The 17,943-nt window shown below is 41.2% G+C and overlaps 1 protein-coding gene across 1 annotated transcript in view; it reads left to right on the forward strand.

Annotated features, from left to right (window-relative positions):
- Window positions 1-653: 653 nt before the first annotated feature.
- Window positions 654-17,943, forward strand: part of DNAH6 (dynein axonemal heavy chain 6) — a 168,865-nt gene continuing 151,575 nt past the window's right edge. Inside the window, exons 1-10 of the mRNA XM_063129118.1 lie at window positions 654-724; window positions 1,532-1,807; window positions 3,170-3,346; window positions 4,817-5,067; window positions 5,938-6,205; window positions 8,587-8,721; window positions 8,817-8,940; window positions 10,262-10,406; window positions 12,054-12,222; window positions 14,686-14,802. Of these exons, the coding sequence (XP_062985188.1) occupies window positions 1,538-1,807; window positions 3,170-3,346; window positions 4,817-5,067; window positions 5,938-6,205; window positions 8,587-8,721; window positions 8,817-8,940; window positions 10,262-10,406; window positions 12,054-12,222; window positions 14,686-14,802 (1,656 nt within the window). The 5' untranslated portion in view covers window positions 654-724; window positions 1,532-1,537. The remainder of the gene's footprint in view (window positions 725-1,531; window positions 1,808-3,169; window positions 3,347-4,816; window positions 5,068-5,937; window positions 6,206-8,586; window positions 8,722-8,816; window positions 8,941-10,261; window positions 10,407-12,053; window positions 12,223-14,685; window positions 14,803-17,943) is intronic.

Below are 17,943 nucleotides of genomic sequence, written 5' to 3' on the forward strand. Positions count from 1 at the left end.
TGTCGCCCAAGTGATTTAGGACTCGGGGAGAAAAACAGCATGTTGCCCTTGGATACAAAAGCATGCAGTGTAAAACCGACACGAAATCAAGCAGGCGCCTTAAAACAGATTAAAATGGTAAAATCCTTTGCAGAGGGCTAGTGCAAAGGATTACCTTTATATTAAGGACACTACCCTCTCACTATTAGCTTATTATTATTATTAAAGACACTACCCTGAGTGTCAGCACCCCCACTCATTCCACTTTGCAATATGGGGGTAACGTGTACAGGTTTCTGGCAAGGCATAAGACAATGTAAGAGGCCCTTCGATCATTCCAGAGTGCTACAGAGATGTTCAATATGCCAATTTCGTATTTGCCACGTGCTTTTAATGTAAATATTGGTAAGTAATTCAGAATAAAGATATGAAATATCTGCAAGAATATGGTTGGGACTGGTGCATTAGCGCAACGACCCTGGACTGAGTTTGCTCTGGTGGGCGGAGGAGGGGCCCCATTCTTGAGGCAAGGGCCCCTCCCGCGCGAAAACAAACTCGGCACTTGCTGCTCTGATTGGTTGTTGCGAGGGAGGCCCGCGCGAGTAACCATAGAGAGACGGGGCTGCTCGTCCCTTCTTCGCGTCCCGCCCGGGGAACCATGGGAAAGGGTTGTAGGGACGGTTGCTGGGCAACGGGAGGACTCCCGTGATAGCGAAGAAGTTCCCGTCGCTTCTGGGAGGAAAAAGTGAGTTTCTCAAATAGGTGACCCTCCACGCGTTGTTGTTGTTGTTGTTGTTGTTGTTGTTATTATTTGGGGGGGGGAATGCGTCATTCTGACTTGCAGGGGCCTTTTAGCTCCTTAAGGTTCCATCCCCCCCGCCCTGCACGACCTCAGTCTATTTAATGTTGGTTAAGTTGACTCGTCTGTCCCTGTGTAGTTTCACGGGAACTCATTTTCCTCCTCCTCCTCCTCTTCCTCTTCTTCTTCTTTCTCCTCTTCCTCCTCCTCCTTCTTCCTCTTCTTCTCCTCTTCCTCCTCCTCTTCCTCCTCCTCTTCTTCTTCCTCCTTTTCCTCCTCCTCTTCTTCCTCCTCTTTCTTCCTCTTCCTCCTTCTCCTCCTTCTCCCTCTTCCTCCTCCTCCTCCTCCTCCTCTTCCTCTTCTTCTTCTTTCTCCTCTTCCTCCTCCTCCTTCTTCCTCTTCTTCTCCTCTTCCTCCTCCTCTTCTTCTTCCTCCTTTTCCTCCTCCTCTTCTTCCTCCTCTTTCTTCCTCTTCCTCCTCCTCCTCCTTCTCCCTCTTCCTCTTCTTCTCCTCTTCCTCCTCCTCCTCCTCTTCCTCCTTCTTCTTCCTCTTCTTCTTCCTCCTCCTCCTCTTCCTCCTCTTTCTCCTCTTCTTCTTCCTCCTCCTCCTCCTCCTCCTCCTCCTCCTCCTCTTCTTCTTCTTCCTCCTCCTCTTCTTCCTATTGGATTGTGCAAAATGTTTGATTATGGATTAAAATCCATGAGGTAGTTCCAATAAATTAGACTTCAGAAGTGATCTGTGTTTCGTTTTCAGGCAGTGATGTCTAGAAGGGTGTCATTGCCTTCTCTCCAACTTACTCCACAACCATCAGACACTGTAAATGGCAGAAGTGAGGAAAGTAGCTTAAGTGGAGAAATGTCGTCGTCAAGTGAGAAAAGTTCTCCTTCAAGAAATGAATTAAGGAAGAGACTGGTTAGCATGGCTCCAAAACACATGGCAGCAAATCCTGAAGCTCTGAAGTTTGAACATAACACAAAATCACAGGAAAGAACGAGGAAGCGACAGCAGCCCATAAAATTGGAGCCTTTGGTAGGCTGCCTACATTATAGAGCCTATTCTATACGAATGTGATTTATTTATTTTTATCCTGGATTACTGTAAAGTTCACTGAAAGTGTTGTTGGTTCTTTTTTATATATTCTGATTGTAGTCTTCTGCAGAGTAACTCGTGTAAGTCCCATTAACGACAGCATTTACACATGGGAACTGTATTTAGGACTGCAATTATGTTTAATCATCTTAAACTAGAGTGACCATATGAAAAGGAGGTCAGGGCTCCTGTATCTTTAACAGTTGCACAGAAAAGGGAATTTCGGCAGGTGTCATTTGTATGCATGCAGCACCTGGTGAAATTCCCTCTTCATCACAACAGTTAAAGGTGCAGGAGCTATACTGGAGTGACCAGATTTAAAAGAGGGCAGGGCACCAGCAGCTTTAACTGTTGTGATGAAGAGGGAATTTCACCAGGTGCTGCATGCATACAAATGTCACCTGGAGAAATTCCCTTTTCTGTGCAACTGTTAAAGATACAGGAGCCCTGTCCTCCTTTTCATATGGTCACTCTAGTTTAACTATTAAATGATCCATGCAATTTTATATGACTATTAGTACAATTTGAAGTTGTTATGCGGCACTTTATAGACAAACCAATTTATTCTGGCATAAGCTTTTGTGGACACTGTTCACTTCACAATTTATTCTGGCATAAGTGGACAGTTTAGAAAATTTTAAAATAAATTAAAAAATAAATATTAGCCCTCTTCAGACATGTGCATGTGAAAGCTGCCGGGAACATATGTGCTGGCTTTCCACTGTGTGGACAGGGAAGGTCTAAAGAGGAAGAATGCACATTTGGCTGAACACGGTGACAGGATAGAGAACCCTGCACATATGCCCTCTATTTGTATATGTTTATAACCCTTGAAGGGAGCTAATGATTCATGTAAATATATATAAATTTAATAACTGCTTATTAGCTATAACTGAGGTTGAGCTTTACAAATCTAGCTAGTGACAAAGAAAAAATCTTTGGTGTAATTTGGCAAAGTGGCAGCCTTACATTCCCAACTGCTTTCTGAGATAACTGGAGCTGCCAGTCCATAATGAACTCTATCATGTTTTTATGAGTTATGACAGAATCTGGATTTTCATATGAAGAGCAAAATACCCTTTACTTGTTCAATCCCTGATTGAAACACTGGGCTGGTGCAGATGTAATTCTGATGCCTTAATAATGATGGAGTGGGCTGCATCCCCTCCCATTCTCATTCCTTTTACCATGGATACATAAGAATTGATCTAATTTCATTTATTTATTTATTTAAGTTGTATAGAATTTGTAATTTTCATAGATGATTTGATTTAAAATTGTCTTTGTTTCTCCTCAATTGAGCCTGCATTAAAAATATACCAGTGCCACAAGCAGCCTGACTATATATACCAAAAGAACAGGGAGAAATTAATAGCTTCTGGAGTATTACTACCTAAAACTTCAGCAGAGAAAAGAAAATGGCCTGTTCCTATGGAACCAATATTAACTGAGATCCATGAAGAGTTACGGGAAAGACAGGTATTGGTTGTCTTTATCTAGTACGATTTTTAAATTTATAAAAAAATAATAATTTCACTTTCAATAACATTTTCACGGAAGATTACAATGCATTATTAAATCAACAATAAAACAAACTGTAGTAAATGATTTCCCCATATGTTCTTTGAGTTAAAATAAATATTGTTTGAATTAAAACATGTATAATGAGGTTCTTCTCCCCTCCAAAAGTTTTTAAAAAATGACCTGCAAGTCTGCAGAATCCATGCAACTCAGGAAAAGCCTGTCTGCTGCGGAATCCGCAGGTCGGATTCATAGAAATCCAAACTTATTTGAATGGGTTGCAGATTTCTCTGACATTCCTAATTTGAACTGAATTTTTTAAAAATTATCAACGTTCAGATCTTTTTCTTAAATTTGAAATTAAATGAGTTCGTAAAATCAAGTCTCTCAGTTTCATTATTTTGTTAAAAATTTGCCCACATTCCTTAATAACACCTTGAAGCACTTGTTGCATGATAACCATAGAGCAAACAGTTCTATAGCTTTTCTAGAACAGTCACGCGGGACAGATAGTTCTAGTGTTTTTATCAAAATGAAAGAGAAGAACCCTAAGCTACTGTTACCATGTGGTTCCTTTACCATTTGTCCATCGTGGTACCTCTCCTATTTGTCCATCTTCGGGTTGAAAAAGATTTGCAACCTGATTAGCTATGGCCATATAGGTGATCAATAGTGTGAGTTAGGAAAATCCTACTTCTGTTTCATTTTGTGACTCTTAGTTTTAAACTAACCAGAGTTTCTTGTTACATTCGGACTGAAGGGTCTCTGGTTAGTTTAAACTATGGTTTATTCAAACAAGATAGAACCATAAACCAGAGTTTAACTAACCAGAGTTTCCACAGTTCAGATGTAACGTGAAATTTTCTTAGCTTAAATCAGGGAGCAAAAGCTTCCAATCTCCTCAGAGTTGTGCTGGAGTAGGAATGCACTGGGCCAAAACTCACTGCTGCTAGTGAACAATTATTATTATTATTATTATCATCATCATCATCATCATCGCATTTATATCCTACCATTTTTCTTCGAAGGAACCCAAGGCAGCGTACATAATCCTACTCCTCTCCATTTTATCCTCACAACAACAACCCTGTGAGGTAGGCTGGGCTGAGAGTCTGTGACTGGCCCAAAGTCACCCAGTGGGTTTCCATGGCTGAGTGGGTACTAGAACCCAGATCTCCTTACTCCCAGTCCAACACTTTAACCACTGTTAGTGTTAACATCTACATAGAGTCATCGAAATATTAACCCTTATTGACATTATTGCTTTACAGGCAATTCTGCAATATTATAATATTGAATATGGATATGCAAGAAAATATTGGGATTTTTAGAAATCACAAAAAATATTAGTGAATCATTTGAGCAAAAAGGATTTGGGTTATTAAAGTGAACAGTGAGATATAAATTCCTTTTACTTTATCTTTGCAGTTATTGAGTGCTAAGGTACGACTTCCTACCCCTCCTAAACAGCCACGTAGTGCAGTAAAGATATGTGCTTGCAGACCAAGCTCCACTCCACCTATTCGTACATTTGGTGAACCAGAAGAAGTAATTAAAGCTAATATTTCTGAACCTCTACAAATTATAAGAATAATATGCGAAAACAAAAACCTTGGTTTTCTATACATGACACCAGCAGTACCCAGGTCATCAATTGAATATGATTCATTCAAACTGAAGTGAGTTAATTTATTTAACTTTTACAGTGATGAATTTTACAATTAGTAGTCATTTTGAATTTAATGTGAACTATAAATTTGCCATTGTTTATACTATCATTCTCCTTTTTTGGTGGCAGGTCAATATTCTTATGGTCTTTACTCAAGGGGGTATAAAACCCAGCATATATTGTACTATTTAATTTTGTATTCTTACCCGTTAAATGTGATATTGAATGCACATAATGAATATTTTGATGGAATTACTTCTGATGCTAATATTTGAGTCATGCACTAAATGTTGGAAGTGTGAGACATGTAAGAATCCAACAGTGGCCAGGCCAAACCTGATCACACAAAGAGACAACGTTGTGAAAAGTTGCCTTGGCTAGTGTCTCTGGGCAATCATTCATAGGTAGTTAACATACTGTGTACCACCATGCATTGCCATTTGTCATGGCAAACAGGAGACACCCATTCATGTAGCTTTCTCCTGAGTACAATAATGCAATTAACAGTCTTTATTTCTCACTGACAGACTTGAGGGGGAAATGTGACTTCCGATAATTGCAACAACAATGTAGTGTGTTCAGTTTCTCAGGAAATGTTAGAAATAGGTCTTGACATGATCAGGGGAGTTGTGCTAATTTCCAGCACTCTTCCCTCTCCTGTTAACAGGTGGCAGCAGAATATGTGCAATAGAATGACACATAATTTGGTTCTATGTAAGGAAACTGAAAGTACCTGAAATTGTTATTATTAGACTCTAGTTTCTTAGAGGTACCCAACAGGCACAGAAAGAGATTGATACCAGCTTGTTCATGTCACGTCAGCTGTGTGAATTTAGTTATTGTCTACCATATTAAACTAGATGTTTTCATTTACTTTTAGAATTGTAAGGTATGACTGCATTAACAAAAATGACTACTACACTATTAGCCAGAAAGCAGTTATTCATACGTGTAATGGAGAGGTTGAATATATGGAACTTGAACGCTGGGAGCAGGAATACCTCTATCACAGAGCACTTTCCAGAATTACTATATTTGCTATATTTCGCAAATGGAAGTCATTTAATGTATGGAGGAAGAATGTCCGCTCCAAGAAGATTAGTGCATGTCGTCGAGCTTTGCAGAAGCACTTATTCATTGTTAATGCAGTATGTATTGCGAATGCTTTTATTAGTGAGATGATGTATGTGAAGTGTATTGAAGATCTGACCGTTAAAACTATTTACAGTAAACTATACGTTATCTTGCTGTTGTAATATATTGAGATTAACATACCTTTTTAGGTCTCAGGGATTGAACTAATGCTTCTGGACTTGAATCAGTAAAGTCACAGAAGTTCATAGAAAGTATAAAAAGTCACAGAAGTTTGTAATCTAAAAGTCATGATATTGTGTGTCCTTCCCTTCACAGAAGGAGCTTTTTCAATGACAGAAGGGACATTGATCCATCAAAGGTGCCTTCTAATGGAAAGGGGAGGAGATTTCCTCTGATTTTGTAGCCCACACTATTTCAGAGGTTCCCTAGCTTTTCAGGAGCCTGCAGAAGACATGGATAATTGACAAAATCCACCCCCTTCCATCAGTGAGCATCAGGAGCAAAACTCTGGAAAACCATTGTTTCCAAAAATTGGTGAAGCTAACAGTGCTTTAGAATCTTAACTTTTTCTGTTAGTAAGCCAGAGGATACAGATTGGTTTTTGTATTCCCAGCAGAGTTGAGGAGCAGGAAACCACATGGTTAGGCCCTTTGGTCATTCCTCTTGTTGTGACTCCTTCCCAATTACTTTCCAGAATGGCTGAGGTCATATCCATCTCTTCTCTAGAAACCCAGGCTTATCAGTTTTCCAGTTGCTGTTCCCTTCTTGCTTTCTCTTTTCTGCTCTTTTTGTCTTTCTCCCGCTGTTTTCTTTATCTTTCTTTAACTTTTTCGCTTCCCACTTTTTCTCTGTTTGTTAGGGTGGCCATATGGAAAGCAGGACAGGGCTATTGTATCTTTACTGTATAGAAAAGGGAATTTCAGCAGGTGTCACTTGTATGCATGCAGCACCTGTTGAAATTCCCTCTTTATCACAACAGTTAAAGCTGCAGGAGGCCTGCCTTCTTTTCTAGAATGACCAGATGCAAAAGAGGGCAGGGCTTTAACTGTTGCGATGAAGAGGGAATTTCACCAGGTGCTGCATGCATACAAGTGACACCTGCTGAAATTCCCTTTTCTATATAACTGTTAAAGTTACAGGAGCCCTGTCTTCCTTTTCATATAGTCATTCTCTCTATGGCACTAGCAAAGAAATGCCTTGAAGGAAGAACCTCAAACTCTACAAAACAAGTAGTCTGCTCCAAGCACAACACTTTCCCTCCCAAAAGAGCAATACACAGGCCACATAACTATAGACTAATCTACCTCACCAATAAGTTACGTCTCTTAAGTTTCTTCTCAAGATTCCCGAGAGAGGGAGCTGAAAGTGTAGGTGCCCTAATACCCCTTATGCTTCTTCCCCGCAGTTGCTCAACTAGCAAGGGTACATTGAAAAATCAGAAGGGAACAAGCAGAATCATGATTCCTTTCAAACATTCCAAATCTGTTAATGCAGGGTCCGGTGTCTATCACCCAGGCCCAGCATGTCTCTCCTTAGCTATTTGAAACTGAGAGGAAATGGGGAAATCACCAGAGGTCCTTGCCACCCTGCTGTCCTCCAAGAAGTAGGCAACCAACCTAATCTTCATCTATAAGGCTTCTTAGAAAGACTTCATGAGATGATGTAAAAGAAAAAAAAAAGAGACTGGCTTTCTTCTGCAAACATGTTTACAAAAAGACAAATTGGACATCTGTATCTTTGCAAAAGCAGCCTGCGGAAGGAGATGACTGCAGCAGATGTTCCCTTCATAACTAAACAGCTGCTTAACCCACCAAAGCCTACCACAATTATACTGTATATCCCAATCTGTATGTTCCCTTACACCAGTAGAGAAAGAAGCATTGGAACTTACCATTAACGTTTCTTCGGGCTGATGTGATGAGAGCATACAGGATCCCCCCACCACAATCTTGTATCTCAGTTGGTGACTGTTGGATCCTTCTTTTTCTTCTTTCCAACACCCACTCATATAATGTCACTGGGAGCCAACATACTCCCTAGTTATCTTGCTCTCGATCACAGATGCTCAGAATGACCAAAGACTTTCCCCTAAGTATTCTTACTGCTATCTCTCACAAGCTTGGCCTCAGAATGGGCAGAGGGAGTCACAACAGGCAGGGGGAGGTATAAAAAAAGTCTAACCACATAATTTCTTGCCTCCCAGGATTGATGGGAATATGAAAACAAACCTGTATGCTCTTCTCACATCAACCAGATGAAACCTTCGCAGTAATGTTTGTTTCTGTCTTGGTAACTTGGGCCGGATCTACACTACTGCTTTAAAGTGCTTTATAACAGTTATAAAGCACTTTAACTGCTTTAAAGCACTTTAAAACTGATATAAAGTGCTTTAAAGCAATAGTGTAGATCCAGCCTTGTTCTTACTATTTTGCAGTGTTTGAGACCGGCGATACTTAACATCCAAGAAATGTGCTATAGAATCAGTGACATGGCACTTTGTCAAATTGAAAAAGGTTACATATACGCGCTGGTGGAATTTAAAGACACTCAGTTCGACCAGCTAAAAGTAGTGAGTATCATTGGTTCAGTCTTTCACAGTTATATATACCTTTTTTGGAGTGAGATTTAATATCCCTTATTCTCTAAATACCCTATAACTTTCAGGTGGCTTCTCATCTGTCAGAGTTCAGGGAATTAGCCAAAGAAGTGGTTCGAGGTGCATGTCGAACTGCATTGCTTGAGTCTGGATTCACTCCTGATAACTACTTTTATGCAACAGAGAGTACAGGTACAAAAGTGACATTTAGAAAAAAAAAGAACATTTATTTCCTTATTCTAATTACAAGGAATTGGCCCAAGTCAGACATGATGGGAAAAGGGGAAAATATTTACTTAAAATTATTTTTAGGCTGCCTTTAAGATTGGAGCCTTTAAATTACGCAGTGATTTCCCATTATATCTGCACGAGCCCCTCCAGACATGTGAGAATGGGATCAAAAGATTTTCCTTTTAATTTTAAAGTAATCACAGTTTCCTGAAACATCCATACTTGAGAAACTGTGGTTAGTTAAAACAACCCAAGGTCCAACAGTGGTTTATGATTCTGGTTTATTAAAGCATTGCTATCTAGAGTTCCCCCAGTTAAAATTTAACAGGTTTAAACAAGAAACTCACAGCAGTGGTAGAGGAGGAAGGGGCATGCGAGTCCAGGACTTGAGCAGGATTCCTAACGTAACGCTAAACTATGGTAAATCAGGCCATTGACAAATTCTACTGATGAGTATCAGTGGATGTTACAATATTTAGTGTGCAATCCTGCCAGATCTGCCCTGAGTACTCGTAAGCCTCCAAACTTGGAGGCTTAGGAGTATCCAATGCAGACCAATGCACTCCCACTTTCCGTTTTAGGTAGATGAGCATTTTCACGCATCTCACAGAGGCTTCAGAGAGGAAAGTGGCTGGGGACAGCCGGGGATAGTTCATATCCCCATGTCCCTGGTTCCCTCCGCTCCGTGCCCTTCTACAAGCTGGTGTTTATGAATGTGTAGCAGCAGCCGTTTCGGTTGTCTCTACGTCATCTCTGAGGGGGAGAGGGCGGGGAGCACAGTTTCCGGGCTCCAAGATCGGAACACTGTCTGATGTCAGAGCCAGAAAACTGAATAATTCTATGTCCCCCAGACACTGTCTAGGGGCCATAGGATTGCTCTCTCTGTGTTTAAAAGTTATCTTTCTCTCTTATTGATACAAAGTTTTGTTTAAAAAACACTTCTTGGTGTTATTATGCATGATATTGTGATTTCTGGCAAAAAATAGCCTTTGCTTATAATAAAGAAAAGGAAAGGGAAAGGAACCTCTCGTGTAAGCACTTGAGTCATTGCTAACTCCTAGAGGACGCCTGCTTTCGCTGACGTTTTCTTGGCAAACTTTGTAGCGGGGTGGTTTGCCATTGCCTTCCCCAGTCGTGGCTACCTCTCCCCCAGCTAGCTGGGCACTCATTTTACCGACCTCGGAAAGATGGAAGGCTGAGTCGACCTGAGTGTAAATGTAATGTATTGGTTTAGTTTAGTGCTTGAAATAATTTCTGCAATATGCACCTTTATTATCACCAGAACAGATAACAACGGTGTCCACAAAGATAACTCCTGCGAGTGCCACTGTTGCTCGTGTTGACAAAGATGTTTACAGTGAACAGATTGAAAAAATGACATACACAGAGCAGGCCAACAAAAGGGCTCAGTGTGCCAGGCTGACATGGTTAGTATTGGGCTCTTTGCAGGGCCTCATCTAATGCTACTTTTCTCTCAGTTTAGAAATCATAAATATAAGAAATTTTATTTTGTAGAAGTGTTGCTTGCGAATAATAATAATATTTTTGCTACCCACCTCTCCCTCCGGATCGAGGTGGGGTACAACACAAATGCAAACACCGTAAAATATATATAACTGATTAAAACATTTCAAACTAATATGTTATTAAAAGCAGCACATTATTAAAAGGCATCTTAAAATTCAACTGATGACCACAATCACACACATCTGTGCATCCCCAAATGTTATTTTGTGAATTTTCCTTCCAGCAGTTCTTCCTACCAAAGCCCAAAACTGCTCCTTAAATTTCCCCAAATTAAAGTATTATTGGTAACATTAAAAAGCAGGCATGAAATCATTTAGAAAGATTGTGTAATGCGTTGGCAGATTTTTTACAATTGACTAGCACATTGTAAAAATTGGTTAATAATTTATTAAGTTATCATAAATCTTGTGTAAATGGAACCTGTCTAAACTAATAAATAGTTGTGTGGTACTTAGAATAAAACAGATTTATTGTAGTATAAGCCTTTGTGGGCTTAGAGCTCACTTCATTAGATGCATACATATTAGCACAAAAAAATTAATATAAAATTTGATTGTGTTACATCATGCCAGTAATTGGTTTGTGACATTCTTCTCATTAAGAAAGTGTATGTTCTGTGATTAGGTTTTGGGCATAGTGATAACTAACAGGTCTACCTTTTCTTTGCTGCTGGTGTGTATATAGCTGTTTTCCTTTCTTAATTAGCACCAAACCCTAAAGGCAGGAGTGGGCAACCTTTTTGGCCTCAAAGCCCTCGTGAAATTCCAGGTGATGGAGCAGGCATGCATGTGCCCGTGTGCATGCATTCACACACGTGTACACACATACCTCAGGCAACAGAGATGGGGAGGTTTTAACCTTCCCTCCCTGCCTGCTGAGATCAAGGGATGGGTGTATGTGTTTCAGATCACTATTTCCTGTAACAGCGAGGAAATAGCACTCTGCATCAAGTTTGCCTTCAGGAGGGCAAGGTTAGTGTGTGTGTGTGTGTGTGTGTGTGTGTGTATGTGTGTGTATTAGGATCACTGGGAGTGGTGGTGGAGAGGTTCAAGGCTCCTCCCTCTTCCTATTTCTCCCAACCCCCTCCCCCCAACCCCGTGATCCTTCTACAGATCATGCTTTCTCTGCTGCTATTAGCAATGATGAAATGGTAATCTCTGAATTGGGATCACTGTCTGAAAGGAGGGGCTTTAGCTTGTCATTCTTTCTAGCAATTCTGATGCAGGTTGTTGTTTCCTCACTGCTAATAGCGGGGAAACAACAGGCTATGTGAGGATCACTGAGGTGGTTGAGAAGCTTAAAGTAGCTGTTTCTCCACAATTATTAGATGAGTGATCAGCAGGGTGGTGGGGAAAAGTGGGCAGGGCAACCCACAGAGAGCAGCCAAGGGCCACAGGTTGTCCATATGTGCCTAAAGACCTTCTGTAGTTCTCACTTTTCATTTATTTGAGGGAAACTCTCATTTAAATCTCTGGGACATTCAGGAAGCATGAGGGGCTGTGAGATACAAAGACAATATTCTGTATTGCACCATTTTTGCTTCCCAGCTTTATTCGTCTTGCTGACTACCTTATAGTGAACACTATGCATGTCTTGGCAGTGAAATCTGTCACTACCCTTTTGAATTACCTCACTGATAAGTTGAAAAAGACACCTCTTCCAGAGGTCATCCAGAAGTGGAATGCAGAAGAAGTAGCCGAAGTTGTGGAAAAGAAGGTAACGTTCTTTCAGTTAGGACCAATCACCCAGCTGAGTTGTTTGCAATGGCTTGGTCTGAAACATTATCTGGCACTTAAGAAAACTGACTTTAAGTTTTTTTTAAAAAAAACTGTTTCCTGCTTATTTACATCAGCCTCTTTGGTTTTGTTCAAACGGATTCTCCTCCCCTTTTACATAAAATGGCCTGGTTCACATATTGTAACAACCCACAGTTAACAACCCATGGGTTGTTGAGAAGAGGAGTGGGAGCAAGCATGCGTGCGGGTTCCTAGTTGGCTGTCTGCTTTTGCTGGGATAACACAAAGACCTTCCATGGTGTCCAAACCCAGAACTCTGGGTTGTTGGGGGACAGACAACTAAAAGTTCAAACCCATGGATATAACAAGAAACTGGCCCTGTTCAAAAAAACACCTTAAACCATGACTTTAACCATGGTGGTTAAGCCAGAAAGCCAGGCTGTATTCAGAAGACACCTTAAACCATGGCTTTAACCATGGTGAATAAAGCAAAAGGCCTTATTCACTGTGGGTAAAGCCATGGCTTAAGGTGTCTTCTGAACTGGGCCAGTGTTTTTTTTCTCCCTTCAGTGTTCTGTGTAAACCATTTTATCAGCAGAGATCCAAAACACATTTTCTAAAAATGTTATATGTAGTCAACTGTTGATTGTATTCTGTACCTACCTAAAGCAGAAATTAGAAAACAAAGCACTTTACTTTTCAGATTTCTTCCATAGAACACACCACTTTCAGACCAATATGCCATTGATACACATTTATTTTGTTGCCTTTTAACAGCACAAAACAACAACAAAGCAGTCCATTATTATTATTATTATTATTATTTATTTATATAGCACCATCAATGTACATGGTGCTGTACAGAGTAAAACAGTAAATAGCAAGACCCTGCCGCATAGGCTTACAATCTAATAAAATCATACAATCTAATAAAATCCACTGCACAATAGATTATTATTAGGGATGTGCTCCGCTTCTCTTCGGTTCAGAGAAGCAGGAGCGAGGCGGCCTAATTCGCCTCCGAAAAAGGCGGAGGCGAAGAGAGTCAGGGGGGCTGTGGATCGAGGCGAAGAGGATCGCCTCAATCCGGAGCTTTGCCTGCAGGTAAGTAGGGGGGAGGGGGACTAATCTGGCGCTGCCGGCGCCGCCATCCATGCGGCGGTGGCGGCGGCAGCACCAGGTAAGGGAGCAGGGAGGAGGGACACTTACCTTCCATCGTCGCAGGCTTCAATTGAGGCCCCGGTTGAAGCCAGAAGTGAAGTCCAAGGCCTTTTCCGGCTTCAACCGGGGCCTCAATTGAAGCCCACGACGGAGGAAGGTAAGGGGGCGGGGGCGGGCGCCTGGCCTACCTGGCGCCGCCGGCGCCGCCATCCATGCGGTGGCGACGCCAGGTAAGGGCAGGGAGGAGGGACGCTTATCTTCCTCCGTCGCAGGCTTCAATTGAGGCCCCGGTTGAAGCCGGAAGTGAAGGCCGAGGACTCTTCCGGCTTCAACTGGGGCCTCAATTGAAGCCCGCGATGGAGGAAGGTAAGGGGGTGGGGTGGGTGGGTGCCTTATCTTGTGCTTCCGCCACCGCCGTCCATATAGTGACGGCGGCAAAGCCGGATCTCGCTCTGCAGAGCGGGAGACGGGCGGAGCGGCGCGAAGAGGATTGGGTGCGATCCGGATTCTCCGGATCGGGCCACAAAGCGGATTGGGGGGTCCATGCACACCCCTAATTATTATTCATGATAATATAGTACCTACAGCCGGGTGTTTTGCTGGGGGCATTATTATTATTATTATTATTATTATTATTATTATTATTATTATTATTGGCTTGGTCAGTTGGCTTTTTATACTGTATTTTGTATTTGTGTTTTTAACCTGTTGGTTGTTTTATTATGGTTTTAATTTTTGTGAACCGCCCAGAGAGCTTCAGCTATTGGGCGGTATAAAAATATAATAAATAAATAAATATTATTTATAATATTTGTATCCGCCTTTTGCCCAATACTGGGCTTTACACTGTGAGACTTTCTGTTCCACATATTAGAGCACATTTACAGATAAATTAACATTGGTTTAAGTCCTGAATGTTATGAACTAAACTGGAAGTATTTGTGGTTGCCTGGTTGGAGAATTTTGGGAGTGTCAGATTAGGACAAGCCCCACTAAAATGGTCTGAATTTATTTATCAGGACGCTTAAAAAAGATTAACTGTTTCAACCATACAACAGAAATCAGAGGTACATTTGGGATGTCCTACAACCTAAACAGTGACATGTTGCATGTGTTCCTGAATCTGATCTTGTGGATGGAACTTACGTTGCTTCTGAAAAGTGCAAATCTGTAACAGGCTTTTAAACTATTAGTTTTCAGAAATGTGATGAGATAGAGTACCTAGGTATTCTAACTTAAGAATTTATTTTCATTTCCTGATTGTTGCTGCTTTTTATTTTAGGGAGGCACGGCAGTTACAGGACCAGAGGAAGAGGAATCTTTTGTCCCAATGTTTCTTGCAGAGCTAATTTTAGAGATCCATGCACTATTATTTGAACCATCTTTGGATGAATTCCAGGTTTAAGAATAATTTCACTTTTAACTTAAGCGTACTGTGTGATAAATAATTTGCTATCATGGGCTGTATGTTTTTTCCCCCACATGCAGAGGGGAGGGTGGCACTTCCTGGCAGGATAAAGCCACTAAGTGGACAAAGGGCTGAACTGCATTGGGAACTCTGGAATGAGCTGTTGATTGATGGAGTGGTCAGTTGGCCTGAATGTGGATTGAATGCTGATGTATTTGGGTGACATAGGCATCCCAAGATAAAGCAACATGAACAGGGATTGTCCATTGTTAGTTAACCTGGCAGGTAAGCAGGAATTGAGTGAAGAAGAGAGTTAGAGAAAGAAGCATGTAAAAGAGCCTGATGTAAGAGGACAGAGGCTGCAAAGAGAAAGCAGGGAGTTTATATAGCGTAGGAGTGAAAGTTACCTGAACAACATTCAGAGGCAAAGATTCTAGGCCTACAACCCAGGGGATCTCTCTTTAGAGCAGGAGCATCTGTGGAGACTTACCATTTATCCTGTGAAGTAAAATAACAATGGCTCTTAGTCAGTTGCTTCTTAAAATAATCTAATCCAAGTAATTTTTTCAGTGTGATTATGCAAAGCTGTTCAAGTGTCTAAGCGTGAATTCTGGGATCCATACTTTTCTTATTGTGGTTTCAATGCTACGTATTAACTGCAGAGTTAATATGTAGCACCTGTTATTTCAAGTACAGGTGATACTCATTCAAGTACAGATGATATGACGTTGGGGATATTGACTTTAACCTAATCACATAGATCTAGCTAGCAGCATGTGGCATTCTGCATATTCTTTTTTTAGTAGTGGGGACTTCTTGGCAGAAAACTAGAGAACCACTCTTCATAGAATTAGATCTTCTACATGAAGACACTTGTTAAGATTCCCTAGGAGAATGAGTGGGGAGTTATTTTGAGTAGTTGAAATTTGTTGAATGTGCCATAGAGAAGGTATGTATAGAGGAGGCATTCTCTTTCTGGAAGATACTTAATCCTTGAGCCATTACAAGATATCTGTCTCAGGAATGCTGCTAGTACAGAGAGAAAAACCAATATATATTTTTAAAAGGGCTATCATCTTGAAAATATTATGAAGTTAGCACCGTTCCATGCACTCTTTTTGCTATGGCCATCATCAGAAATGCATCAGCAACACTTAGGCTGCAATTCCGTAGTCCCTGAGAGGGCATCACAGTAAATTATTTCCCTCCCATTAAAATCTTTGTGTGTGTGTGTGTGTAAATTTGTTAAAAACAACAACACCAAAACCCGGTCTTGTAAAGAACCAACACACACACACCCCGCACACATAGCAAAAATGCTGCTCCTCTCTTCCTTCTTACTGTGCGAACCTGGCAGGGATTTGGAATCTTTAGTTCCTCCAATGCTCTCCGTCACCCACCTGTAGGATTGCTCCACCTGGCTGCAATACTGTACACATTTATTGGGGAGTAAGTCTGATTGAACACAGCGGGACTTATTTCTGAGTAGAAGGATTGCATTTCTAGTTTTTGGAAACTTATCTGTAAGACAGGATTACTTAGATTTTGGGAAAGAAAAGGAAAGGAACCTCTCGTGCAAGCACTTGAGTCATTGCTGACTCCTAGAGGGACGCCTGCTTTCGCTGGCGTTTTCTTGGCAGACTTTGTAGCGTGGTGGTTTGCCATTGCCTTCCCCAGTCGCAGTTGCCTTTCCCCCAGCTAGCTGGGTACTCATTTTACCGACCTCGGGAGGATGGAAGGCTGAGTTGACCTGAGCCGGCTGCCTGAGAACCAGCTTCTGCTGGGATCGAACTCAGGCCGTGGGGAGAGTTTCGGCTGCAGTAACTGCCGCTTACCACTCTGTGCCACACGAGCCTCTATTTTGGGAGTGGGTTCAATTTCCTTTAATTCATTTATATTGAGCAGAGTAACCTTCTAGAAAGCCAATCCTTACTCACTTGTCCCATGAATTCTATGGGAGTTAATTCCAAATAACTTGTTCACAAGATGGTGTACAAAATAAGTGATTAATAATAATAATAATAATAATAATAATAATAATAGCAGCAATATAATCTACTTTAGTTAAATTTAATGTATAATTTACTTTAGTTAAATTTGTTTGTGTCAAATTATGGTGTTTCTGTAAAAAACTGAACTACTTTAAAAGGAAACCTGAATTTAATACGCACATGTAATCTTCTACACTTATAATCTTTTCGAAGAGTCATGTCCATCTGTCAATCACTTTGAAATGCTTCAGATGTTATAATCAAACCAGGATTTGATAGTTGGATCCAAGCCTCTGACCCTATTCATATGTGTGAGGAGGGATGGTGGTTAGGGGAACTACAGAAGGGGGAGGATTAGTGGAACTACTGCAAGTGGGTCTGGCACATGACTGTGGAACCATGCAATGCTGCATGGTTCCACTACCTATGCCCTCCATAGTTAGCGGACATACTTCACATGGTTTACCACATATCCTGGCCTCTTCTGCAGCATGAATAGGCTATTGACAGCCTCTCTATTGAAAAAATACTCAAAAAAATGACTGTGTGACCATAAAGAAAGTCCATTCTGGCCAGAGTGTCTCCGGAAGTTGTGGTCACTCTTGCCAGCGGACTCTATGGTCGTGGCCTAGAAATCTCCCAGAGCACTTTTTAATCACTGGGGAGCCTGCCACACATCACAGTAAGCCACCCCTGGGCCCCTTTACCCTACTGAAGCAGGATGGTTAGCTAGGATGCTTCCTTAACCATCATGGTAACAGTTTTCTCTCCTCACATGGCACACTAAGCCACCATAGTTGGGTTAAAACCCTTAACTATCATGGCTTAACATGAAGTCTGAACAGGCCCTCTGACTTGTATCCTCCTTTCTCCCCTTCCTCTTCCCCCTACATACCCAAATTCCCTGACTATCTGAATTGGCAAACTATGATCGGCCCTCCAAATTCAGAATTAGAACGCATGGCTTGAAATAGCAAACCATAAAGTCAGGGAGGGAATTTGAATGTACAAAGTCCAGGAGAGAAGGAAGCATGTGTGAACTTAAGACTTGGACTGACAGCCAAAACATGGTTTGACTGATACATCTGAACCAGCCCATTGAATTAAAAGCTACTTTCCTACGTAAAAGAGAGAAGCACAA

This window comes from Elgaria multicarinata, chromosome 6 (genome assembly GCF_023053635.1).
Source record: "Elgaria multicarinata webbii isolate HBS135686 ecotype San Diego chromosome 6, rElgMul1.1.pri, whole genome shotgun sequence".
NCBI lineage: Eukaryota > Metazoa > Chordata > Lepidosauria > Squamata > Anguidae > Elgaria > Elgaria multicarinata.